We start from the raw sequence: 27,557 nt of genomic DNA, 5'->3' as shown, positions 1-27,557 counted from the left end.
TTTTTGTGTGGGCCAAAGAGGATTATTTCGGTTTTGGTTGAGTTGAGTGTCAGGTGGTTGGCTGTCATATATATATCACTTTTGTCAATATGTGTGTGGTTTCCCTGGGGGGAAAAGGGTCCGACTTGTCTAGTGGCAGTTTTAGTGCCATAAAGAAGCGCAGAAGGTTTATATGCCTACTGCAAGAGCAAATCTGTATTTTATGTAAATAGCTGAGTACATTAGTAAAGTCTATGGAGAGATGAAGGGCACTTTTGCTGGGTGGTAATGAGGGAATCCGAGGAGGAGGGAGTGGGAGCACCAATAATGATTGTTGGACTGGGCGCAGGAGGTGCTAAAGACTGTGACGAATGGTATGTGACAAGGTGTTTTTTGAGTGTCTTGAAAGTACGTGCTGATTGAGGGAAGAAGCGCAGGTAAGGTGGCCTCTACTGTTGCACGTATCTCACACACACCATCGATTTTGTGACTGTCTACGTAGGTTAGTGTTTTAGAGCAACAGTTTAGCCAATAGCAGAGATGGCATCTTGATGGATGACTGCTGCCTGCACTCGGGTTATAGAGGACCGCTCTGACATAGGATCAGAGACTGAGACATCAGATACTGAGACAGCATCTGAGGGATAGGACAATGGCTCAGACTCTGGGAGTGATTTTTCAGTCAGAGGAGTCCCATTCGATAACTCCTCTTCCAGTACATTATGAGGGAGGTGATGAGGACAGTCCTGCTGTCCCTTTGCAAGCTGTTCGTGCAACTGGGTAATAGTGGGTTAGGCCAACCCAGAGAGCAGGTGAATGCGGCGGCAAGCAGAGAGAGAGTGCTCTCTTGGGAGCTCCCCAATTTAGTTCAGCCCCAAATTCCACCACCCAAATCATATTGTGGAGACATCAAAATTGTCTATGGCAAAACAAAATGGTTTTGTAAGGCAGGCACCTGTGTTTTTGGTCCTGGATTCGGCGGCCATATAGAGAAACACACTAAACCCAAACATTTCTGGAAACTAGACATTCGGGGGAGTCCACAGAGGTGTGACTTTTGTGGATTCCCCAAAGTTTTCTTACCCAGAATACCCTGCAAAGCTGAAATGTTGAAAAAAAACTCAATTTGCTGGGTGGAAGGAAATTTGTGGCTCCTCTCAGATTCCAGAACTTTCTGTCACCGAAATGTGAGGAAAACGTGTTATTTTAGCCACATTTTGAGGTTTGCAAAGGATTCTGGGTAACAGAACCTGGTCCGAGCCCCACAAGTCACCTCATCTTGGATTCCCCTGGGTTTCTAGTTTTCAAAAATGTGCTGGTTTGCTAGGTTTCCACAGGTGCCGGCTGAGTTAGAGGCCAAAATCCACAGGTAGGCACTGTTTTCTATGAAAAAATGTGATGTGTCCACGTTGTGTTTTGGGGCATTTCCTGTCGCGGGCGATAGGCCTACCCACACAAGTGAGGTATCATTTTTATCGGGAGACTTGGGGGAACGCTGGGTGGAAGGAAATTTGTGGCTCCTCTCAGATTCCAGAACTTTCTGTCACCGAAATGTGAGGAAAACTTGTTTTGTTAGCCACTTTTTGAGGTTTGCAAAGGATTCTGGGTAACAAAACCTGGTCCGAGCCCCGCAAGTCACCCCTCCTTGGATTCCCCTAGGTCTCTAGTTTTCAGAAATGCACAGGTTTGGTAGGTTTCCCTAGGTGCCGGCTGAGCTAGAGGCCAAAATCTACAGGTAGGCACTTCGCAAAAAACACCTCTGTTTTCTTCCAAAAATTTGTATGTGTCCACGTTGCTCTTTGGGGCGTTTCCTGTCGCAGGCGCTAGGCCTACCCACACAAGTGAGGTATCATTTTTATCGGGAGACTTGGGGGAACGCTGGGTGGAAGGAAATTTGTGGCTCCTCTCAGATTCCAGAACTTTCTGTCACCGAAATGTGAGGAAAACTTGTTTTTTTAGCCACTTTTTGAGGTTTGCAAAGGATTCTGGGTAACAGAACCTGGTCCGAGCCCTGCAAGTCACCCCTCCTTGGATTCCCCTAGGTCTCTAGTTTTCAGAAATGCACAGGTTTGGTAGGTTTCCCTAGGTGCCGGCTGAGCTAGAGGCCAAAATCTACAGGTAGGCACTTCGCAAAAAACACCTCTGTTTTCTTCCAAAAATTTGGATGTGTCCACGTTGCGCTTTGGGGCGTTTCCTGTCGCGGGCGCTAGGCCTACCCACACAAGTGAGGCATCATTTTTATCAGGAGACTTGGGGGAACATAGAATAGCAAAACAAGTGTTATTGCCCCTTATCTTTCTCTACATTTTTTCCTTCCAAACATAAGAGAGTGTGTAAAAAAGACGTCTATTTGAGAAATGCCCTGCAATTCACATGCTAGTATGGGCACCTCGGAATTCAGCGATGTGCAAATAACCACTGCTCCTCAAAACCTTATCTTGATCCCATTTTCGAAATGCAAAGGTTTTCTTGATACCTCTTTTTCACTCTTCATATTTCAGCAAATGAATTGCTGTATTCCCAGTATAGAATGAAAACCAACTGCAGGGTGCAGCTCATTTATTGGCTCTGGGTACCTAGGGTTCTTGATGAACCTACAAGCCCTTTATATCCCCGGAACCAGAAGAGTCCAGCAGACAAAACAGTATATTGCTTTCAGAAATCTGACATTGCAGGAAAAAGTTACAGAGTAAAACATAAAGAAAAATGGCTGTTGTTTTCAGCTCAATTTCAATATTTTTTTATTTCAGCTGTTATTTTCTGTAGGAAAACCTTGTAGGATCTACACAAATGACCCCTTGCTGAATTCAGAATTTTGTCTAGTTTTCAGAAATGTTTAGCATTCCGGGATCCAGCATTGGTTTCACACCCATTCCTGTCACTAACTGGAAGGAGGCTGAAAGCACCAAATATAGTAAAAATGGGGTGTGTCCCAGTAAAATGCCAAATTTGTGTTGAAAAATGTGGTTTTCTGATTCAAGTCTGCCCGTTCCTGAAAGGTGGGAAGATAGTGATTTCAGCACCAGAAACCCTTTGTTGATGGCATTTTCAGTGAAAAAAACACAAGCCTTCTTCGGCAGCCCTTTTTTCCCATTTTTTTGGAAAAAACAAAATTTGCACTGTATTTTGGCTATATTCTTGGTCTCCTCCAGGGAAAACCACAAACTCTGGGTACCATTAGAATCCCTAGGATGTTGGAAAAAAAGGACGCAAATTTGGCGTGGTTAGCTTATGTGGACAAAAAGTTATGAAGCCCTAAGCGCGAACTACCCCAAATAGCCAAAAAAGGGCTCAGCACTGGGGGGGGGAAAGGCCCAGCAGCTAAGGGGTTAATGGTGAAGATGGATTTTATATTACTATTTTAGAAATATTACTTTTAGAAAGTGAGCATTTCTCTACACTTAATTCCTTCTGTGCCTTCCAATCCACGTCTGGCTAGGTTTGGTTGACAGCTCCCATGTGCATTCACTCAGACAACCCCAAACACAGGATGCTCAGTCACACTGGCATACATCTGCATATTGAATGTGTCTTCCTGGGCTGGGTGAGTGGAGGGCCTGACTCTTACATGTCAAAGGACAGTAGCCTGACCTCCCCCACAGGACTGCCACACCCCCTACTGGGACCCTGGCAGACAGGATGGAACTGAAAGGGGACCTTGTGCACTTCTAAGCCACTCTTTGAAGTCTCCCCCACTTCAAAGGCACATTTAGGTATTTAAGCAGGGTCCCTGACCCTACCAACTTAGACACTTCTGAGGTAGACACTCTACTTCATCAGACACTTCTTGACAAGACACACTTGCCACAGACACTTCCTGGAGAAGAAACCCTGAACCAGAACCTGCAACCTGCCAAGAAGAACTGCCTGGCTGCCCAAAGGACTCACCTGACTGCTTTTCTGAGAAGGACTGCTGCCTTGCTGTTGCCCTGCTGCCTCGCAGCTCCCTGACTGTGCTGAGAAGTGCTCTCCAAGGGCTTGGATAGAAGTCTCAGGACCAAAAAGACTTCATTCCTGCAAGAAGAACTCCCTGTGTGGCGCAAATTGATGCCTGCAAAAAACGACGCACAGCCTGCATTGGGGTGAAAAATTCACTGCCCACCGAACCGGAATGATGAAGCCTGACTTTGCAAGGAGAAAATCAACGCAGTGTCAGCGTAGCGACCGGAAAATCGACGCACAGCCCACTGGATTGATGCACAGCCGAGCCAGAACGATGCAGCCTGACTTCCTGAGAGGAATCAACGCAGCGCCTGTGGTAGAATTTTCCACGCAACGCCCTGGTACATTTATTGCTTTTAAGACTAAAGACACTTTATATAATTTTACAGTGATATTTCAACATATACTTATTGCATCTTAATCGTTTTGACCTGCATCTTATCGGATAAATATTACATATATTTGTAAACACTGTGTGGTGTATTTTTTTGTGGTGTTCTACTGTGTTATTGCATGATTTATTGCACAAATACATTACAAATTGCCTTCTAAGTTCAGCCTGACTGCTCAATGCCAAGCTACCAGAGGGTGGGCACAGGATAGCTTGGATAGTGTATGACTTACCCTGACTAGAGTGAGGGTTGATGCTTGGACAGGGGTTAGCCTGATTGCCAACCAAAGACAACTCACTACCATAGAGACAAAAACATTATTCCAGCTGATCAACATGTTAATCACCAAGACCATTTAATTCAATTTTAAACATAATACACATTATGAGGTAAGAACAAAGTCTCCTTCTAATGTACGGTCCCCATACTTTTTCAAAACGTTGTAGTTGGTCAATCATGGTCTAGATCAAATATTGGTATGAGGCCAATTATTGCATAGTTTCTGTCCACTCCAGTAGCACTGGTGGGTCTCTCAACTTCCAGTGTCTCAGGATGTATAATTTAGCCACTGAGATACCAGAAACAAGTCACCTTTTTTGTGTGACTATTCAGCCCCACTATGTCTTACATGTCCTGAAGCAATGCAAGTTGCAATTAGGAGATCACTGTCAAGTCACTTGTAGCTGACATCTGGCAACAGGTTAAATACCAATAGGTCTGTATCGCCTGGCATGCTCAGATGATCTGCACAATGGCTATCTTAGGATCCTGCAAACAGTGTGGGGTTTCTCTCAGCTTTGCCCTTTGCAGCTTGTATGGCGACCAGTGAGAACCATGAAGAATTTCGAAAACATAATAATTTAAGTCGGGCTCCACAAAGGCATTTAAAAATTGTAGCTAACAAGTCCAACTATTCCTGGTCAGTGTATACTTTTTGAATGTGGGGCTACCATTTAGCCTGAATGTATATGCCATTGGTATGGAGAAGAGAACCTCGATCAGGATGAGGCTAGAGAGAGGTCACTTTCTGTTGTTGCCTCATTTTCTCAGAATAGAGTGAAGGGTAGAGCTTGAAATAACTGCTAGGTAATTGTCTGACGCTTTGCCATTGCAATGTTTTAATTCGAAGTAATGTGGATATTGATTGGAATTCCCCAGAGAAGTCTGTAAATGATTCCAAAGAACCATCAAAAAAGACTTGGTTCATTACTATAATCCCTTTCAGAATCCAGAACAGACAGTGTAAAGTTTGGCACATAGAACAAAAAGCATTGTTCCACATGGGAATTGTATATTGAGGGAGCTGTTTTGTCAAAGGAGCTTCTGGCCAATATTCCATATCGGTCTCAATCTTTTTAAAATGAGATTATCTTTATTATTGAGAAATGTTGCATGTATACCATGAGTGACCACACTGCACAGTTCTGTACGTGGTTTTCAGTAGCTACCCAATCTGCAATGCCCTTGTCCCTGCTGAAGTCATATGTCAACTGCAATAAATGTTGAACCAAATAATTTAATTCCATCTTTGGTAGATGAAAACCACCAGAAGCAGTCAATGCATTGAGTTTATACATGACTCATCTCAATGTTTCAGTTTGCAAAATATATGCAGTGTCAATATGACAGTAATGGCACTGATTCTCAAGATAGTACAGCTGACTTTTAAAAGGCAGATTACTATACAACTCATAAGTTACTATTAAAAAATAAATACAAATTCCCTACACTCTAAACCCCTACTCATACTGCAGAAGCATATTGTTCCTGCATTGTTGGTGGACCCATTCCCTAGAATTGATGGGATGAAAAATCTAAAGGTGATCCCCTCTTGATAGTGGTAAATGGTGGGGAAAGTATTTACTAGTGAACTTCAATGAACCTAGTCCAGACAACACCTCTCAAATCCACTGGCTACTATGTGTATTTCCTTTAAATATCCAGCAAGTAAACATCATATGGAGGGTATAAGTATGACAAGTTCCTGGTACAAATGGACATACTGTCCTGATTCAGGTTAGCTAGATCAGACACTAAAGTTCACCCAATACCTAAACTACGATATGAAACTCAAATCTAATTACAAAGGGCCCTTTCAAGCCAAATTACATGTAGAATGAAAGTCTGATGTAAATCCAAAATCTCCATTAAAGAAAGTCAAGTTAAGAACTAAAGCCCATATTTACACTTGGTTTGCGCTGAATTAGTGTCAATTTCTTTTTACGCTAATTCAGCACAAACCTAACTCCATATTTACACTTTGGCGCTAGACACGCCTAGCGCCAAAGTTATGGAGTTTATGTTGTTTTCTGGAGGGAAAAACCTACCTTGCGTCAATGAGATGCAAGTTAGGCGTTCCCGTCCAGAAAAGGACGATATGGCCTTTGCTCCATATTTATCCTCTCATGCTAAAATCCAGCACGGGGATGAGGGTGCTAAATCATATGGGTATGGGCAGTCGTAAGGGGACCTGTAGGCAGATTTCCATGGTTGGAGACCATAGAAATTGCCCACAGGTGCCCTTCCCTGGCCCCAGGGACACCCCCACCCAACCCTACCCACACCAGGCGGTCATCTAAGGATGGGGGACCCATCCAAGGTAAGTCCCGGTGAGTATTTTCTTTTTTTTTCCAAACACCGCTCAGGGGCCCTGACTTGGGGCCCCTTACACGGCGCTGGCCCCAATGGCTATGCCCAGGGGACATGGCCATTGGGGTGGTGGGTATGGCTCCTGTATTTACAAAGACAGGAGCCATGTCCATGGGACTTGTGCACCAGACAATGGCGCTACACTGCTTGGTGGCAATATTTTTGCTCCTAAATAGTGTAGCGCCATAATTTGGCGCACAAGCCCCCGTTCCCCTATGCCTCCCCAGCCCTATTTGCATCCTTTACAAGGACGCTAACAGGGCCTTAGTTCCAGATAACGCCATTCCATAAATATGCCGCCTGGCTGGCATCTAGGAATGGCGCTAGCCGGCACTATACTTTTTGACGCAGACCTGCGTTAGTGCAGGTTTGCACCAAAAATTATAAATCTGCCCCTAACTTTTAGTTATTCACATAAGACATGGGTGCTGAGTCATGGTCATCAAAAGACAGTACATGTTTGTCAGCAAAATTCACTTAGAACTGCTGAGAAATAGTTCTTTTCCAAAGTTGTATAGCTGACGCAGATGAAGCAAGCAGGGTGACCTGCCTCTTACACTTGCCTTACGGTGAGCTATTTTTTAGCATTCTTCAGTGTCACACTCAGGCCTTGATGTGGTCAGTTCAATCATAGAGAAGTCAGATTCCGCAGACATAGTCGCGAAATCTTCACCAACACCCAGAGTTATGATTTATCAGAAAGAGGGAACACTGCCCCATAAAACATGTCTTTGGGGCAAATGAAACTTTAACTTTTAACAATTTTTACCCCTCATTGTTTTCCTGTCAGAGGGATACCTTGACTCTAGTCAGCAGACTTGGAGCGTTCCAGCATTGCGCTTCGTTTATCATACTTATATATCTTGGACTTATTCTCTGTATCTCCCCGATTTTGAGGACTGATAAAATCTTCCAAATGGACTCAATTTGAACAGTCACAACCCGCAAATTTCAGCCAGTTCGTCTCTCTTCACAACAATTGGCATTATTACGTCCTTTAGTGAGATAGAAACAGCCACAAAGATAATTGCATCATAAAAATGCTATAAAAGACTCCTCAAATACCTCGACTACATCATCAAAAAACATATCTAGAACTCTAAATTAAATCGACCAGAAGATTCGGCTGCTAAGACTAGACTACTATTGAACAGTACCATTGGGAATGGCCCTGATGAAGGTGACCCATAATATCTTAAAACACCGAAACGCGCGTAGGACTCCGGTCCCTACGGTACCACTTCGACAGAGCCACGTCATTATTGTTTCTTGTGTTTATCAGATTATTATTATTGCTATATTAGAAGATCCAATATTTATACATCTCTATTATTAAGAATCGTTTTAGCCTTATTGAGTCATTAGGACTAGCTTTATTGATGTAAATTTTCACTTGTATATAAAACATTTTTCATGATTCTGTTTTGTTTAGCGTGCCTGTGGTGTGTCTGAGCTAGGTATTCTGTTTATTCTTTATTTTTGTTCTTAATGTGATATTTATATATTCTTATGACTGTATAATCATTCAATAATAAAAAATATAAAAATATGTAATAGGATCATTTTACTTGTGATTAATTATTAGAGTATAGCAGCCTAGTATTATGTGTTTATAATAGGTTCTATTGTACAGAGTTGCAACCATCAAAAACTACAGTGTTTCATTCTTGAAGATTATTGTATCTTCATGTATATTCGAGTAGCTCCTATAGTAGTTTTTTCTACATTGGATACCTCGGATCCACCTTCTGTTCAAACGCGGATGCCCTTTTAGGTATGGCCTTTGAAGCAGCTTCAGCTTTTTCACCAGACTATTGTTTTTTTCCAAAAGATCATACATAATATACATAGAAAATGAATACATAATATTGCTAGCAGGCTTCAACGATTGGTTTGTTAAATTATCATTCATATGTTGCTACCACCCACTACAGCATACAGCACAGGGCAACGGGCCAGACCATTTTACTTACTGACTCACTTCACTTTGAATGACTGCATAAAGCCTGTCCATATTCTTTACATCCACCTAAAATAGGCCTTTTCTCTTCAGTGACAAAGCTCATTCAAAATGTGCTTACTTTATTTTTTTTATTTTGTACATATGAACTTTTTTATGCCTGCACTTCAGGTAGCCAGTTAAAGAGTGATTTGTTAGCTATTTCCTTTTAATGTTATATAGGGTTTAAGTGACATTGTAACATTGTAGCTGCCTGAGATTTTAGTGGCTGGTTAAGTGGTGATTTATTACTGCCTCCTTCATAAACACTAATTCAACTCATAGAACAAATGAAAGGCTCGTTATTTAAATATATCACTAGTCAAATAGCTATGCCAGTGAATTTTCTTAAAATGGAACGTCTTTTATTGCAAGCCTAGGGTAGCTATGTAAGTGGCAGTACATTTATTTTTATTTTTACTTTGCAATAAAAATTAAATAAATAGCCAGTTCATCAGTTTGCTAAGGTGCATCTATTGGCTTTGCTAATCATTGTTTATTTTTTACTTTTAGCACAACCTTAAGCATTGCTATAGCTACCAATGCTCAAGCGTTGCTCTCTCTCTCCCAGTCTCTCTCGTCTTGAGATTCTGTTATATTCTACTTCTTTTGACACCTTCCTTCGCATAAAATCTTTACAAGAATTACAATGTTGAATTTGTTCTGCAGAATTTCTTTTAATTTACCGCAATGACGGTAAATTAAAATGGTGCAACGGGGAGGACGCCATGGCAGTGGTGTCCCCCTTGCCCCATTACAATGTTCCCTCCGGTCTATCTGGGGGGAACATTGCAATAGAGCGTTCCCACCAGTCAGACCAGCTGGAACAGTGCTACGAGATAGCACTCTGCTATCTTGTAGCATAGAGAGGGCTGACCGCCACCCTCAGAATGTGCACTGTCTGCAAAGCAGAAGTGTGTATTCCAAGGGTGCTCGCGCCTCCCCCTGCACTGACACAGCACACCCTCACCGCCAGCCTTTCCATGTCAGTGAAACCATCATGGAAAGGCTGGGCGGTGAGTGGAGTTGTAATCAGCCAGACGATGCTGAATTCAGCGCCGCCCTGGCTGAGTACAACTCTGACTGTTGTCATGCAGTCATGAACCATGTTCCCTGTGGGTATGGCGGTACCCTGGCGGGTCCATCTCCCAGTGTTGTAATTGGGCAGTCGGACTGCCCCGAGTGGGGCGGTGTGACCATCAACATGAGTGTGGTGGTCCTCGGACTGCCACACTCGTAATGAGGCCCTAAGTGATATTCCCATAATCACAGGCTGGTTCCACATTTCCAGAGTCGGCAGCTCTTATCATAATGCACTTTATTGCATCATGTTCAAACTCCCAAAAGTAAATTCTTTCTGTATTTTATTCGTTATCTCCCCCATTGGTATGTTTCTTTCATTGACTTCTTTGTGCTGTAAGTGCATGGTATTGGCTATACAAAATATTAAAATGATTTGCTCTTTATGTGATTTTTTCCTTATCTTTAAATTTTTCTATTATGCAGATTGTTCTCTGTAATGCTGCTCTGTGAAGCTGAAGAAGTGTATAGAAAAATTCAGAAAGTGTGAAATACACAAGTAAATACATCACAGCATTAAAGGCACTGTTGACCAGGAGCTGCAAAAGACACTTGATACAAATAAGCTTGTCTGGTTGATACCATTATTGACTTAACAGGTAGTACAACTTCAATTTAACACTTTTCATTACAATAGGTCAATTCAGTACAATGCAAGTCAAAATTAAAGCATATCTAAAAGTCTTGTTTTTCTTATTAGCAGGGACTTTTGAAATGTGTAGATGAAGAAAGCAAAAGTTCATTAGCTGTTGACTTCTGCTTCAATATCAAGTATTTGAATGAACAAAGTCTGAAATACAAGGCCCTTTTTTGCTACACGTTATTTTTTTCTTGCTAAATTAGTGGATACTGGTGGAATAGTTGTCTAATGTAAAATCAGCTGTTTTCTGGTGAATGCAGTACATCATAAGTAGAATTACCGCCCGCAAAATTCAGAAATATCAGATTTTACATTGTTGCACATCTCTCAGACGGACTATAAGTGTTCTGGCTTTCAATTTTATGACAAAGTTATACAAAAACTAATACAACAAGATGAAATAAAGAAGTGCATAGAGGAAGGACAAGTACAATATCACAGCAGAGCAATAAGGGATGATGAAGTTAGGGACAGAAAGAGTAGACTTACCGATAACATAGGTGAGCAGCAGTGCCAATGTGACAGTAATGGCAGTGGCACTCAAGGCAGTGCACTTCCAGTTGCAGCACCTGTACGGTTTGCTAAAAGTGAAGGCAGGTCTGGAGAAGGTGCTTCTAGGAAGAGGCCTAGGAGGTGGAGAGTAAACAGTGTTGGAGGTTAGAGGGTAGTTCTGACTGGCAGGACTGAAGATTGGTGAGGTACCAGATCCATGTTTAAACAGAAAATGCCTATGAAAAGAAGACAAGAGAACCAGAGTGTGAATACCACTTCAACTAGTCTAGAGACACAAGATAAGACAACATTGGCTCCTTAGTTAGGATTTAGCACAGTCATTATTTTGAGACATTTTAATGTGTAGTACCTCTGCGATGTGCCAGACTTGCCAGCATTCTAAGTGGCAGTCTGATGATAATTTATCATTGTAACTTGGAGCTGAGCAATACACAGATCATAGTCTGTCTCCCTGAAGAGCTTAGTCTCATAATGTGAAACACATCATATGCCATAAGTGTTATTGTTACTAGAAAATGTCATCCATAGAAGACAATACGATCATGCCAAATTAAAACCGAGAGAAACAAAAGAGAAACATTAAAATTTTGGGGTAGTGAGTCTAGATCAGACGTCATAGCTAATTCACCCAATATTCCACTGTTCTAAACAAAAGCTGACCTTTTCACAGTTCTCGCAGTTGGTAAAGTACCTTCTACATATATGAGTTACCGTCTCATTGAATTGTACAACCAGGTAACACAGTGGTCCATAAGCATGAAAGTTGTTCAAGTAACTCATTAGTAACTTGGGGGCATATTTAGTGACGCTCCGGTGGCAACTATACCCTGCGCCGTATTTACAAGGTGGCCTTAAGCCACTTTTTGTGGCTTAAGGCCACCTTGTAAATACGGCCCCTTCACACGCAGCCCTTTGGGTGTGCAATGGGTGTTTCTGTAGGCGTGCCACAGCAACACCCATTGCATTTTGAGACTGTTTCTAATTTACAAGATTTCCTACACCTGAGGCAGCACCAAAATCTTACTCCACCCTTCTTGTTTATTGTTTTTTCTATGCATGCTGCATTCTGCACAATAGTGCAAGGATGACTGCATTGCCGCTAGGCAGCTCAGTTTTAGCACTACTGCAGGAGACAACACCGGGGTTCCCGTATTCAATTAAATACTGTGCATCCCTGCGTTTTAAAATGACGGAGCGTGGCGCTGTCAATTATGGCGCAGCGTCACGCCCTGTCATTTTCTTTTAAATATGGGCCCTGGTTTAATAGCAAACATGCCGACTTAACCCCTACTCCCATTAGTCTTTGAACAACAATATAGACAAAACTACCCCCTTTGCCCTCTATTTAAAAATCTGCATGATGGACAATATAATAAATCCCATCACATCGTTATCACACAATTAATTAAAATCATTGCATTCATAAAACAAAGCATTATGTTATGAATCCAAAACATTACTGATGCAATATTACAAATAAAAGACATGGTCTAATGGAAGTTCAACCCTACTGTAATAAATATTTGCCAACAACAATGTTCATAAATTTTAGAAAGCTACCAGTTAATTGTGAGTCACTACTCAAGTGGGATATAGTTTCGTCTCTTCACCTTCTGAAATTCAAGCATAAAATAGATGTTCTTAGTAGATGCTTTAATGGTTCTATCAGGTCATGGCAATTCATGTTATGTTATATTGATTTGCATAGGATGGTAATTTCCCAAAAGTGTATCCAAGCACTTCGGCAGGTGTGTAGGTTTGCGGTTCCCAAGGTGCTTTTATGAAGAGCCTAGTATTCAGCTTCTTGCAGAACTGAAAAAGAAAGGAGGAGGCTCTGATGTGTTGAGGGAGGTTGTTCCGTGTCTTGGGTGCAATGTAGGAGAATGAACAAGCTCCACTTTTGCTTTTGTGGATGCGGAGAATGTGTGCAAGTGAGAGGGAGAGGGAGGCAGAGAATAGGTTCCTGGTGGGTTGCTGAAAGTACATGTATAGTGGTGCAGCTGCTCAGGTATTCAGGTCCTGTGTTGTGTAGGGCTTTCTATGTGTGTGTGAGAAGCTTGAATTGGCTGCACTTGTGAATGAAGAGCCAACAAAGCTTCCTGAGGTGCAGTGTGATGTGGGTGACGGGTGATGTCGGTGTGGCATGAATGTAGAAATTGTGAAAGAGACTCCTCACTAGAATAACAATGGCAGTCTGTGGTTTCCTCACTAGGTAGGCATCCATAGTGGAAGCCCAGAAGGGGAACCAAAAAGAGCCTAGTAAATTGTCATTGTGCGTGCTTATGGTCATCCACATGCACTACATCTTTTCTTGCTGAGCTCAGTATTCATACTACGATGTTAGTTTTCCTTGGTTCAAGACTAACATTTTAACTTATAAGGGTGGCAGTAATTTTATCCACTTTTTAGACAGAATATACACATACCTATTGTTAGACCTGACAGCCTTAGGGTGGTCACCCCTAACTTTTTGCCTGCCTCCTTCCACTTTTTGGACACTGTTTTTGCTGGCTTTTAGATTCTGCATACTTTATCGCTGCTAACCAGTGCTAAAGTGCATATGCTCTCTCCCTTTAAACATGGTAACCTTGGATCATACCTGATTGGACTATTTAATTTACTTATAAGTCCCTGGTAATGTGCACTATATGTGCCTAGGGCCTGTAGATTAAATGCTACTAGTGGGCCTGCAGCACTGGTTGTGCCACCCACTTAAGTAGCCCCTTTACCTTGTCTCAGGCCTGCCATTGCAAGGCCTGTGTGTGCAGTTTCACTGTTACCTCGACTTGGCATTTAAAAGTACTTGTCAAGCCTAAACCTCTCCTTTCTCCCCAACAAAGTCACCTCTAATGTGTGCCCTAGGCAACCCCTAGAGCAGGGTGCTGTGTGGGTGAAAGGCAGGACATGTACCTGTGTAGTTTACATGTCCTGGTAGTGTAAAACTCCTAAATTCGTTTTTGCACTACTGTGAGGCCTGCTCCCTTCATAGGCTAACATTGGGGCTGCCCTCATACAGTATTGAACTGGTAGCTGCTGATCTGAAAGCAGTAGGAAGGTCATATTTAGTATGGCCAGAATGGTAATACCAAATCCTGCTGACTGGTGAAGTTGGATTTAATATTACTATTCTAGAAATGCCACTTTTAGAAAGTGAGCATTTCTTTGCACTTAAATCTTTCTGTGCCTTACAATCCATGTCTGGCTGGGCTTGGTTGACAGCTCCTTGTGCATTCTCTCAATCACACCCCAAACACAGGGTACTCAGCCTCACTTGCATACATCTGCATTTTGAATGGGTCTTCCTGGGCTGGGAGGGTGGAGGGCCTGCTCTCACACAAAGGACTGCCACACCCCCTACTGGGACCCTGGCAGACAGGATTGAATTGAAAGGGGACCTGGTGCACTTCTTAGCCACTCTTTGAAGTCTCCCCCACTTCAAAGGCACATTTGGGTATAAAACATGGCCTCTGCTCTACCTCATCAGACACTTGTTGGAGAAGAAACCTGAACCAGAACCTGCATCCTGCCAAGAAGAACTGCCTGGCTGCCTAAAGGACTCACCTGAATGCTTTCTACAAAGGACTGCTGCCTTGCTGTTGCCCTGCTGCCTTGCTGAACTCTTGTCTGGCTGTAAAAGTGCTCTCCAAGGGCTTGGATAGAGCTTGCCTCCTGTTCCCTGAAGTCTCAGGACCAAAAAGACTTCTCTTTTTCATTTGGACTCTTCGTGCACTGAAACTTTCGACGCACAGCTTGCTCCGCAGCGAGAAAATCACCGCACACCGACGCTGATCAACGCAACACCTCCGGGGCGACCGGAACTTCGACACACGGCCTCGCAAGGACAACGCCGCCCGACTTCCAGAGGGGAAATCGACGCGACGCCTGCTGTGAGACTGAGAATTCCACGCACAGCTTCCCGGAACGACGCGCAGCCGGAAAAGAAGCCGAAGAATCCACGCACAGACCCCGGGACATCTGGTAATCCCGCGACCCACAGAAAAAGACTGTCCGCGTGCCGGAAAACGACGCACGATTTCCCCGCGTGAAAAATAACGACGCAAGTCCGTGTGTGCAGAGGAGAAATCGACGCACACACCATTTTTCCACGTATCTCTTCTTCTGCGGCCCTTTGCGGAGATTTTCCACTTTAAACCAGGTACTTTGTGCTTGAAAGAGACTTTGTTTGCTTTTTAAAGACTTAAGACACTTTATATCACTTTTCAGTGATGGTTGTACGACGGAACACCGAGTTCCAAAACAACCAGTGCCTTAACAACGAGGTCGGAACACCGACCTCGTTGTTACTACTAATGATTTTACCACGAATGCCTTAACAACGATTTTCGTTGTAAAGGCATTCCTGATAAAAGCATTACTAATAGGCACCATTGACCCTACATCCCTCACCCCACCCCCCCAACCCCACCCCAAAACTTAAAACCCCCTGACACCCCACCCCCTCCCCAAAACCAAAAATGCCCCACCCCCAACCCCACCCCAAAACCTAAAACCCCCTGACCCCCACCCCCTCCCCAAAACCAAAAACGCCCCACCCCCCAACCCCACCCCAAAACCTAAAACCCCCTGACCCCCACCCCCTCCCCAAACCAAAAACGCCCCACCCCCAACCCCGCCCCAAAACCTAAAACCCCCTGACCCCCTCCCCAAAACCAAAAACGCCCCACCCCCCAACCCCACCCCAAAACCTAAAACCCCCTGACCCCCACCCCCTCCCCAAAACCAAAAACGCCCCACCCCCCAACCCCACCCCAAAACCTAAAACCCCCTGACCCCCCACCCCCTCCCCAAACCAAAAACGCCCCACCCCCCCAACCCCACCCCAAAACCTAAAACCCCCTGACCCCCCACCCCCTCCCCAAAATCAAAAACTCCCCACCCCTCCAACCCCACCCCAAAACCTAAAACCCCCCCACTTACCTTAGTCGACCCCTTGTCACCTGCGCCGTCCTCCTTCGCCAACTCCCTTCTTTGTACCTTAACCACGCATGTTGGTAGTTCAGAACATACGTAGTTAAGGCACAAAATAACGGAGTCGTGGTTAAAAAAAGCGTTGTTGCGCTTTCGTTAACCACGACTTTGTTAATAAGACGTCGTAATAAAGGATGTTTTCCTTCAGTGATACCTCTACAATTTCACATTGCATCTTCATTCGTTTTGACCTACAATTATCCGGATAAATATTATATATTTTTCTAAACACTGTGTGGTGTATTTTTGTGGTGCTATATTGTGTTATTGTATGATTTATTGCACAAATACTTTACACATTGCCTTCTAAGTTAAGCCTGACTGCTCGTGCCAAGCTACCAGAGGGTGGGCACAGGATAATTTTGGATTGTGTGTGACTTACCCTGACTAGAGTGAGGGTTCTTGCTTGGACAGAGGGTAACCTGACTGCCAACCAAAAACCCCACTTCTAGCACCTATGCATACAGTAATTTAGGGATATGACTTGTAGCATTTACACTACTTTAGATTTTAAAGGCTTTTAAGCTGATCTAAAATTAAATATTATGAATATTCAACTATTTTCTAAGAATTAGCCAGAGAAAGAGATCCAACTTAGGTCTGTAACATTTCAAGTAGTTCAATATTTAAAGGTGTCCCTAATGAAGAACCACTTTGTGATATGTGTTACTGGAGGTAACATCATAGGAAGAAACCTGAAACCAGAAGCAATATTGAATGTGACATATTCAGCTTTTGATTGCCTGATTGCAATAAAGATGTTGCTGTCAGTGTCACTAAAATATCATGTGGGTGATATACATATCTGCATGCTTTTTGACAAGGATGGTAGTCAGTTTGCCGTTGATGTCTATTGCAGAAGAAGAGATGAATGCCAGAGAAAGGCTAAATGGTGTTTTAGAAATTATAGAAGATTCACTCATTTCAAGAATTTTCTATAAACAAAAAAGGTACACAGTGAAAACAAATTAAGAAAATTCAGTTGGTCAGCCAATGGAAAAATCATTATATCAAGTCAATTGTCCAATAATCCATGGTAATCCTACCAGTCTCCCCATATTATACTGTATTTCTGAGGATAGCCTTTAGTATTATGAATGGATCCTTCCATTTTAGCACAACTGTCCATAGCTTCCCTTCAACAACAAGAAACAGGTGGTTTGGGATACCAGAACATTTCTAGACCTGCCAATGTCCCTTTTGATGATCATAGTCTCAATACCCACCAGTCTGCAATCCCCACTTCTATCTTCAAGTCTTCTAAAATATCCTGTATCGCAGTTTGGGGAAAAAGCTCAACTAGTCTCTCTATAATTTCAGGAACAAGTATATTGGACCAATATTGCACTGGGCATTTCCAAATCATATGGCATTGAAAGAACATGAGCGAGGGAAGCCTTCCATATCTTCATAGGTTTCAAGGGATAAAGTAGGTTGTGTAAAAATCAAGAGCATTTATGATTAAGGATTTATAAGTGGACCTGTAGTGATTTTGGCTTCTAATGGGTGGATGGGGGGAGGGGAGGTTCTCTAAGACAGAATGCTGGAATAACAGTGCTCTTGGGGCAAAGGACCTGAGATGCAGGATGACACTGGACTTCAAATTCCTCTGCCCTTTCCGATTATTTGTATATAAAATGGATATAATCAACATACATAGGTATTCTCCAGTTTGAGTCCCTCTTCTATAGTGATCAAAGAACATAGAGGGTAATTCTGTCTTTCTCTCCCAGGTGAGACTGGAAGAAGAAATGTGGCACCTATCATTAACATCGTATAACACTGTGTGTGTGTGGCATGCTGGACACAGAGTTTGTGGTCCACCACTCACAGGGAACTAGGCTGAAACCATCATTGCTACTTTGAATAGTCCACAACACTGCTTAGCCAATGCTGTATGTATTACTGAAACAGCAATGTAGACTACAAAGCAAGCTTCCTCAAATGTCATGGTCCCTTTGGTGATCCTGATAGGTAGTGAGTTCCAGGCAGCCAGGCAATCCCCCATGGCATCTACCTCCTGGAGCAAATGACACGCCGCTGCCAATGCTAGTGAGTGGGCTGTCATGTTTCATGGTCTGGCAATATTTATTTATCTTTGTAGGAAAAATGCTTCTTTGAGAACTACTTTGCTCTAAATATGTCCATGGGATGTTACCAAAACGTGACACACAGTCTATAAAGCTAACAGCTGAAAGCAACCAAACTCTGCACTGCCCAAAATAATCTTTCTACATGGCTGTGTATGTGCATTGTGTGGTTAAGTGTGTGGTGTATTATGCCATGACATTACGTCTGTCAAACAACTAAAGCTGTCTATAGTTAAACCTCAAAACCTTAGATTGCCTCTTGATAACAGAAGTTAGAGCTGCTGCTCCATTCTAATAAGGTCTGGTACTGTCACATACATAACAAATGCAACCTTCATGAGCAGAAAATAAATGCCCTATCTACATATACCCTTTTAGTAGTGTCATCAGTGTGACTGCACCAAACTCATATTTACATATTAAACAGATGATGATTGGTCAAAACTAGATATTCACCAAGTCTCTTCTCAGGACCAAAGAAAAGTGTAGATTGACACCTCTGAAAAAATCTCCATTCTTGGCGAGAGTACTGAAAATGTGGGCTCGAAGAATGGGCAGTGGAGCACAGAGCTGCGACCTAAGACGAAGATAGTGGGATGAGAATGGGAGGGAGAGGAAAAGGAATAAATATTATTAGAAAGGAAGAAGGAGACAAAAGAGATGAGGGCCCTATGACATAACATAAAATCAAATTTCTGTGTGTTTTTTAGCACTAGCACAGCTCTTTTCAAACATCTCAAAATAACTTTGTCCATTGTAGGATTACAGATTTACACAATAATTACAATTTCATTAAAAGGCCACAAAGCAGACAGTTCTCTGAAAGGCCATACATAACTCGAACCAAAGTAGGTTAATGTACACTTTTGAATGCGTCATCGTATATCATTGGCTTTTAATGTCTTAATTATACTGAATGACAATATGCTAATGCATCTACCTTGGAACCTGAATAGAGTGTTCATACCCACATCACAGTTGCATTAAGATTCATGTCAACAAATAGCACAATTTCCAGTCCATATTACATTGCAATAAGTAATGACTTATTTTTGTAGGCTGTGTAGCATTTCCATGTTCCTCCTTCTATTTCTAGTTCACCATTTGTGAGAGGTACCTTACTGTTCAATAACCTCAGGCAGCTCAGTAACTTTAATGTACATTGATTTTCTTTTTATCGAGAGCTGCTATTTCACAGACATATTTTAGAGAGCAATTCATCATGCTCTGCAGTCATTATTCATGACAGACAGAGAAGCCTGGCAGTTAGCTAAGACTGCACTTCCTCAATGGATTACTTGTTGCTTGCTCTTGTGACATCAGTAGCATTGTAGTTTGCAACTGTGAGTACAACATTGTAAAGTGCACAGTTGTGTTCAGTGCTTTGCATACTCTTATGCAGAAAGTGGCACTTGCATTTAGGTACCATCAATTAATGTTTCACAGTAAATAAAGTTAGGGGCACCACACATCTCTTAATCCCAGCCAGGCAAAGCCAGCAGGTTTTGACTGCAATCAATTAATCCTAAACAAACTAAATAGTAAGAACTTGCCTTTTATATAGCGCTAAATATTACTCTTTTACTTTTTCTCAACACATAAATTTTAGATGTTGACGTTCATGTGGGGTGTAACAAATGCTCCTGAAGCCCATGCGGCATGGGAGCACCTCCCTTCAGTAGGTTCCTCATTCAGTCTAAGCCCTATGAATATTCATAAAATTTGGTATTCTCAGGGCCCCTTGCAACATTCTGCAGGTGTGGGCATCATGTTCCATTAGGCCACTGTGTTATCCAGATTATAGTTCTCAATTTACCCAATGTGAAGTAATTAAATAATGAGCATGCCTCACTGGAAATTGAGTATGCAAAAACGTGATGGATGGAATGCTTGAAATAATCTCAGCCACTGGTAAATAATGATGGCCACATCCCAGCCCATCATTATTTTGTACACATTCCACCTCACTTTGGACTCAGCCATGTGCATACTAGTCTTGACTCTGCTCCAATGGGAGCAATTCAGCAAGAAGAGCCAGTCCGGGTCCTCTCTGAACCACAACACAAGCAACCCAGGACTGGATTCACCTCAGGAGTGGATGAAGCTCATCAGCCAGGTGTAAATTGAACCCAGTGCCACAGCATGCAGGGGATCTACACCTGGGCATACCCAGATCACTTAGTGAGACAAACGGAAGTATACAACAAAGTGATGGATGGAATGTTTGAATTATTCTCAGCCACTGGTAATCACTGGGGGCTGCATACCAGTCCATCATTACTTTGCACACCATGCCACTTCATTTGGACCCAGCCAAATGAAAATAAGTCTTGCATTTGTTCCTGTGGGAACAGACCAGCCCAAACTGCCAGGCCAGGTCCTTCCTGAACCAGAAAACAAGCAACCAGGACTGGTTTCACCCTTATTAAGGCTCCACAGGCAGGCTCCTCAGGCAGGGGAAGCATGGTTATAGTGGCACAGCCCTAATCCCACTTAGGGTATCAGACCGAAGTATAGGAAAAAAAGGTGAGCTTTGAAGCATGACCTACATAACACTGCCTTTATCAGTGATGATCATTCAGGTCTCTGAGAAGAGGAGCATTACTACTAGATTTGTTCTTCTGCCCCAGACATCCAATGGCTTTCTAGGGGATCTCTCTGAGGAATATCCAGGATTCCAAAGATGCTGTGGTTTTAGTGCTCTAGAGGTGTCCTCAGCATTCAGTAGGGTAGATCAGCCTGTATTGATCAGTTGGTATCCTATCAACATAACTGAGAAGAATGAGGGAAAATACCTTAATTAGTTCTACCGTTTTATCCTCACCAGCCACAAGCCTTCTCGCCTCACACGTTTTGCAACCATTGTATATGTGTAGTGCCAAAAGGATTACCTGTGTTGACCCATGTTAAACTTTTGCCCTCAGCATCTGTTTACACCTCATCTGTTCTGTTTAAATCCTATGTCCTGTTGTGAGCTTATAAATCCTATTTAACTCTTTCATCTTTTTTGGCGCTCAGTAATCGGCCAGTCCCTGAAGCATCCGTATTTGACAACAAACCCTCTGTGGCTTCACAACAAATCCTATAATTTCATCATGCTTGTATCAACACAGACAGCTCAAATAAATATTTACTCCTATTTTTTTAGACTATTGCTGCATGCTGCCCAGCTGTTTAATTTTGACCAAATTTGATTCACTGCAATTGCTCTATTTAGACCTTCCTTCTGCCCCAGAAAATAAGCATCAAAGAATCCAAATCCCATTCGTAACTTGATATCTAGCCTCAAGAAAGACGATTTAGTCAATGAGGGTTGCAGACAATATTACTGACTTTAAGTTTCTGAATAAGTTTAATTCACCGATTTTTCTTATGGGTAATGGCCATTGTTCATGGTGGATAAACTTATTCTATTCCATTGTATTTTCTTTCTAGAATCAGACCCAAGTTTATTATAGTTATTGAGTCCTTGTTCTTGTATTTCTGGTTTCATGATTTCTTTTTTAGCCCTTGCACCTTGGAACTATGGGCCAGATGTAGGTATATTCCAATTTGTGACTTGCAAATTGCGAGTCAGTGCGACTCGCAATTTGCGGGTCACAAATTGAAATGTAGGATGGTGTCCCTGACACCATCTGCGATTCGCAAGGGGGTCGCAAAGGCCCACCTCATTAGTATTAATGAGGTGGGTCGCAATTTGCGACCCCCTTGAGACTCGGGGCCTTCACAGGGATGGTGGCCTGCTGAAGATAGCAGACCACCATGTCTGTGACAGCTTTTAAATAAAGCAGTTTTTTGTTGTTGTTGTAATGCATCTCGTTTTCCTTAAAGGAAAACGAGATGCATTACAAAACTAAAACATGAAACGTTTTTGTTTCAGTTTTTCAGAGCAGGCGGTGGTCCATAGGACCACTGCCTGCTCTGAAAAAATGTTTGTCCCGTGGGGACCCCTTCCCTTTTGAGAATGGGTTACCACCAGTGTGACACTGGTGGTAACTGCAATTGCTTTGCCACCGTGTTCACGGTGACAAAGCAATCTGACATTGCACTGCGACTCGCAAATAGGAAGGGGACTCCCCTTCCTAACTGCGACTCGCAAACCCGTTTTGTGATTTGATAACCAGGTTACCGAATCGCAAAAGGGGTTTTGAGCATTGCCAAGTACAGTTTGCACGTCGCAAACGGTGAAATTCGCTGTTTGCGACGTGCAAACTGTTTGCTACATCTGGCCCTAGGTGCCTCACAACATCTGGCAAATATTTATATACTGCACATTTAATTTAACAGTCAAACATATTTTTGTCTCAATCTCTAACTTCTGGTCCTTGCTTTGATTACGTTGATAATTTGAATACCATGATACCCAATGCTCATAGATGTTGAAGCAGAAACCAAACCAAACCAATTGTTTGAAGTCAGTTTCAGATCATGTTCTTTGCCTATGAAGTCACTGTATTTATGGCAAGAAGAAGAATAGATCAGGTACTGAAAATTGGAATCTGTGGACTTGCTGCACGATTCACCCTAATATGGGTCCAATTATGATTTATATAGTACTGGTGGGGTGCACATTCTCTACCTGTAAGAGTTGGTTAGAGGTGGTAATACTCCACGAGCACTGTGCATTTTCAGGCTAATCCCTGCAGATTGCTGAATAACAGAGTAGACCCATTTTTCTGAGACAAATAGTGCATTGTATCATTTTTCCATGAGCATTACTGCTCTCTTTTATCACCTCCTTCAATCAGGAGGTAAGAGGCAGTGGGGCATGTGCAGGACAGGGACAGGAGGCAGGGGTAACTTCGTAAGGTGGCTGAGGAGTCTGATATGAGACTCTGTGTAGAAGATGATTGGGCGAAGGCCAGAACCAGACTACACTAGCAGCCAGAGCCTCAGGTGATTTCACTGGATTGATTCCTCCTTGGAAATTCTGGTACAAGAACACTGAGACAATGTCAGGCAGAGCAGTATCCCATCCCGGGGTATCGCTGCACCTAACATATAATTGGGCCCCATATGGACTTTTTTGACTACTATGGGAATTTATAGCTATCCAAGAACTGTATCTCTGCTTGATCTGAACTACTTGTTATGTCCTGAACTACACATCACACGACCCATTGTGTGTTCTTTAGGACCCCATGATGAGCGTGCATTTCGATCACAAGATTTAAGCTGCAGTGGTGGCTTGTGATTGGTCACAGAGTGGGAGTGTGCCAATCATCCTTATTTCAGTTATACATTGTCCTTTCACTCGTGGCTCTCTAGGGATCTGTTCGCTACTGTAGCTCGAACCTCTGTTTATGAAATTCTTAATTACATTTGTGACACTCTGTGTATATGAGTGCAACTGCATTTGCATGAATCTCTTATGGTGTTATTCTTTTCAGCGTCTGAAATTACAGATGAATAGGAATCTGTAAAAGGCAACTCTACGTTTTTGTCTCTTAAAATCCTCATAGAAGATGATGTACAGGATTCACGAAGGAATAAGAAAATGAAGAGCATTTGGCAATTATGTGCCTTCTTTTCGAGACCCCCTAGAAGGCTCTGGGCTACATCCTTAAATAACATACACACTGTAAAGAGAATAACGGAACACCTGGTACAAGGCTCACTGTCTTCGGCTTCCAAGACACTTATTCGATTAGGAGGGATTTTGAAGGAGCAGCTTTCAAGACAACAGGATATAAAATAATGATGATATAAGCTCTGATGAATTAAATGTCTTGTACACAAGGTATTTTGTACCAAACGTACTGTGAAATAATATTATTTTGTCACTGCAGCCCCATGTAATATTACTACAGAACATCACAGCTTTTTGGTGCACTGATCGGAGCTCTTGCTTTTTCTTTCTACTATCAGGTGTCTTTCTCCGCCAGCTCAATTGAATGGAGGCGTTTGAAGCTTTATGGTCGTGTCTACCTCGAGCAGAGTTTGCTGATATCTTTGTTTCAGAGTTAATTCCATAGCTCGTGGGTTTAAATGGATATGTACAGCTTCTGTGTGCATAGAACTGATGCTGCAGTAGCTCATCTGGTCATCAGCATGGCATGTCTTTGCCCAGTGCAAGCACAGCTTGTTTGTGTGTCATATTTCAGTTAGTTTTGTTTCGCCTTTGTGTAGTGTGCAACCTGCCATTAGCATGGCAGCTCTCCATGTGTATTATCTCATCATGATTTCTACCTGAGTCTTTGGGTAGACTATAGACTGAAAGTAGCAGTGAGCTTTGCCATCAAACATTTAGCGCGCGGAGATGTGGCCTTCTTCCAATGCACTCATTAAATGTCTGATATTTCTTGTTCACTTTGTTTGTTTTTTTACTTCTCTTTTCTGTCAACGTAATTCTGCTTCGAAGCCCGATGTTGCTTACTAAACTACTGTGCTGCAACCTTTTGAAGGCTTCTCTTTAGTCCTGTGATATTGTCTCAGTTGCATATCACCTAGCCGCTCAAGTGCCATGCCTATTAATCCAATCGCATTCTACTAGGTAACACCATTTTCAAGACCTTGAATCTGCGTTACTTCTTTGTACAAAATGTATGTTTCCATTTTCACTGCACCCTCCCAACAAATTCCCATCTGAGGCAGATTAGACATTTTCTTAAATATTCCTTCACTTGCTACTGTCGCTTCTGCTTTTTATCTGCATCCGCACTCTAGCCACCAGCATAGTCGATCATGACCATTAGTGAAAAGAAATGTAACGTATGTGGTCAGAGTTACTAGCCCCCTAAAACACTCCAACATGACCTTTGACCCCCAAAAAATGAAACTGAAATGATTCATTTTTATTTTTTTAATTCATCCTGTTTTCTGGTGCATTATAAAACAAGCATTAGCAATGCAATGGGTATCGCGTTTGTTTGAGTTAGAGCTATTAGCGCTGTAAACACCTAACCCGACTTTTCTTGCCACATAAACTGAAAACGAAAAGTAAAACAGTTTCACATATGTGAGTCGATGGTCGCCATGAGCGTGAAAGAGACACACAAGAGGAAACAGAAGGTAGCTCACAGTGAAACGTATCGGCAAAAGTGCAATTATCAATGTAACCGGCAACAGTAGAATTATTCATGTAACCAGCAAAAGCAGAATTACCCATGTAAGAGGGTCGATGTCATGCAAAGCACTTGACTACTGCGCATCGAGATCATGCTGCATAGAAAATAAAATGAAATAGTGCAGAAGCCATTCGGAAAACACGGAGCCTTGTATGTTTTCAGTAGTTTAACGGTGCTGTCGAGGAGGGCTAAACACCGGAAAGGGCATGACGTATGCATGCCTTTCACTAATGAAATCAAGCTAATTTTACAAGGCAAGCCCACAAACCAACCAAACTGATGGGCGTGGTTAATAGCTCACAGAGAGATTACAACAGAGGCCAGAGCGCTTGCATGCCCGTGACCCTGAAAAACGTTTTTTATTTAAAAAGCAGTCACAGACATGGTGGTCTGCTGACCCCAGTAGGCCACCATCCCTGTGAGAGCAGCCATTCCCAAATGGGTCCCAAATTATGACCTGCCTCAAGAATATTAATGAGGCATGTCCCTCGCGACCCATTTGTGAATCTCAAGCTGTGTCTGAGACACTGTTGCACATTTTGTTTTGCGACTCACAAAAAATTGCAAATTGCAAGTCACAAAACAAAATGGTCGTACATCTGGCCCCTAGCCCCCATTTACTCATTCATCACTGACAGTTCATATTTAATTTATTTGTCCATGGGTAACTCCAACCAACCACTCTACCTACTGAAGTCTCCAAAGTCTCAGACCTTCGATCCTTTGTTTAGATGCCTGCCATCGAAATTCACCTCTTACAACCCAGACAGATGGATTTATTCTAACCCTATTACTGAGCTCTGCAGCCGTTTCTGGATTCTGCTTTAAATCTGTAAATGCCCTTTGTCCTCGCTACTGTGCTGAGATGAGCACTTGCTATTCATCCTGAGTCAGCCCTTAAACTATCAATCCCTTTATCGGATGACCCTCCTCAAACCCACATGTAGCCCATGCTATATTCAGACCACTATGGTCTGCGGATGAACCTTCAACCTAATGGAATTAGTCTGAGTCTTCAATGTGAACATCACGAACTATTACTATTTCACCGACTCTATCCAGCCTTCGGCCCTCATTGCCTCTAGAAATACACCCATCACATTTGGCTCTCATGGACCACTATTTGACTTTTTGGTGGCCTGCATATGTCCTCTTTACCATCTTCAACACTGTGTGTATATCAAATTTTCCTCCCTCAAAGAGAAATGTGCCGCAATTCTGCTGAAAAAAATAAATAAATACCTTAACACACAAATAAATACAAAGTCTGGGGAAGATATTTCGAATGCATAGAAAAAACATACTTAATTAGTCACTGAAAAGATATAAACGAATAGATGTAATGATATTTAAATTATCTGCCAATGTAATGAGGTCATTTTATAATGTTTAACATTTTTTAACGCAGACATATACTCCACAAGTCCTTTAACGAAAGCAGTCTTTTCTTTGATTTGTCAATTTACACTAAGAACCTGCCTGGAGACAACTCCTGCCTCAAGATCAAAAGAAGAAAATAATTAGCAATCACATTTGTCTGGATCTATCATGGCATTTAGAAAACATGATTTTCATTGATGTTGTTTATACTTTTTCATTTTCGCTAAGCCACAAGAATTGAACTTTAGTTTTGTTTTCACAAAGTGGGGAATCAATATCTTCTAATTAAACATTAAAGTTCAACAAACAATTTCTAAAGATAAAAATGTTTTTCTAAAACATTTTGAAGCGTTTGACATGCTGTGAAATTTCTCTGAGACCCAGAAGTTCACAGATGTCAGACTGTCCTTGCTAGAAATCAATACGATCTACCTAGGCCCCGACAGTACACATTCAACCGATTCACGTCTGCTTTTACGGTTTTAACTTCAAAGGGATGTTATATTTTCTAAAAGAAACAGTGCTGTTTACTCATTTTGGCAGGTGCCTTGCTTCATTTGAATCTTTAGGCCTCAGTGGTGCAATTGGTTCCAGGCCTCTGGACACCCACGGGAGGCAGCGGAAGACAAGAGCATCCCCTACCGATGTTAACAACCTTGGCTAAGCATTGTTGTGACATCACTGCAGTCGACCCCCCTATTCTGGTGTATCACGAGCAGTCACGATACAGGCAAGGTACGGAGCCCATAAACAACAAAGCTAATTAACCCTATCATGACCACAGGAGGTTACATGTGTGCAGTAAGATAAAATTACATTTTTTTCATTATCCTCGGT

At 42.4% G+C, this 27,557-nt stretch overlaps 1 protein-coding gene across 2 annotated transcripts in view; it reads right to left on the bottom strand.

Annotated features, from left to right (window-relative positions):
- TENM1 (teneurin transmembrane protein 1) overlaps nt 1-27,557 on the bottom strand; it is a 1,758,425-nt gene that overhangs the window by 865,712 nt on the left and 865,156 nt on the right. For both annotated transcript variants that reach the window (XM_069211839.1, XM_069211847.1), the window contains one exon: nt 11,171-11,409. In XM_069211839.1, the coding sequence (XP_069067940.1) occupies nt 11,171-11,409 (239 nt within the window). The remainder of the gene's footprint in view (nt 1-11,170; nt 11,410-27,557) is intronic.

This window comes from Pleurodeles waltl, chromosome 2_1 (assembly GCF_031143425.1).
Source record: "Pleurodeles waltl isolate 20211129_DDA chromosome 2_1, aPleWal1.hap1.20221129, whole genome shotgun sequence".
NCBI lineage: Eukaryota > Metazoa > Chordata > Amphibia > Caudata > Salamandridae > Pleurodeles > Pleurodeles waltl.
Note: the sequence above shows the minus strand (reverse complement) of the source record. Positions and strands in the feature narration are given on the sequence as shown.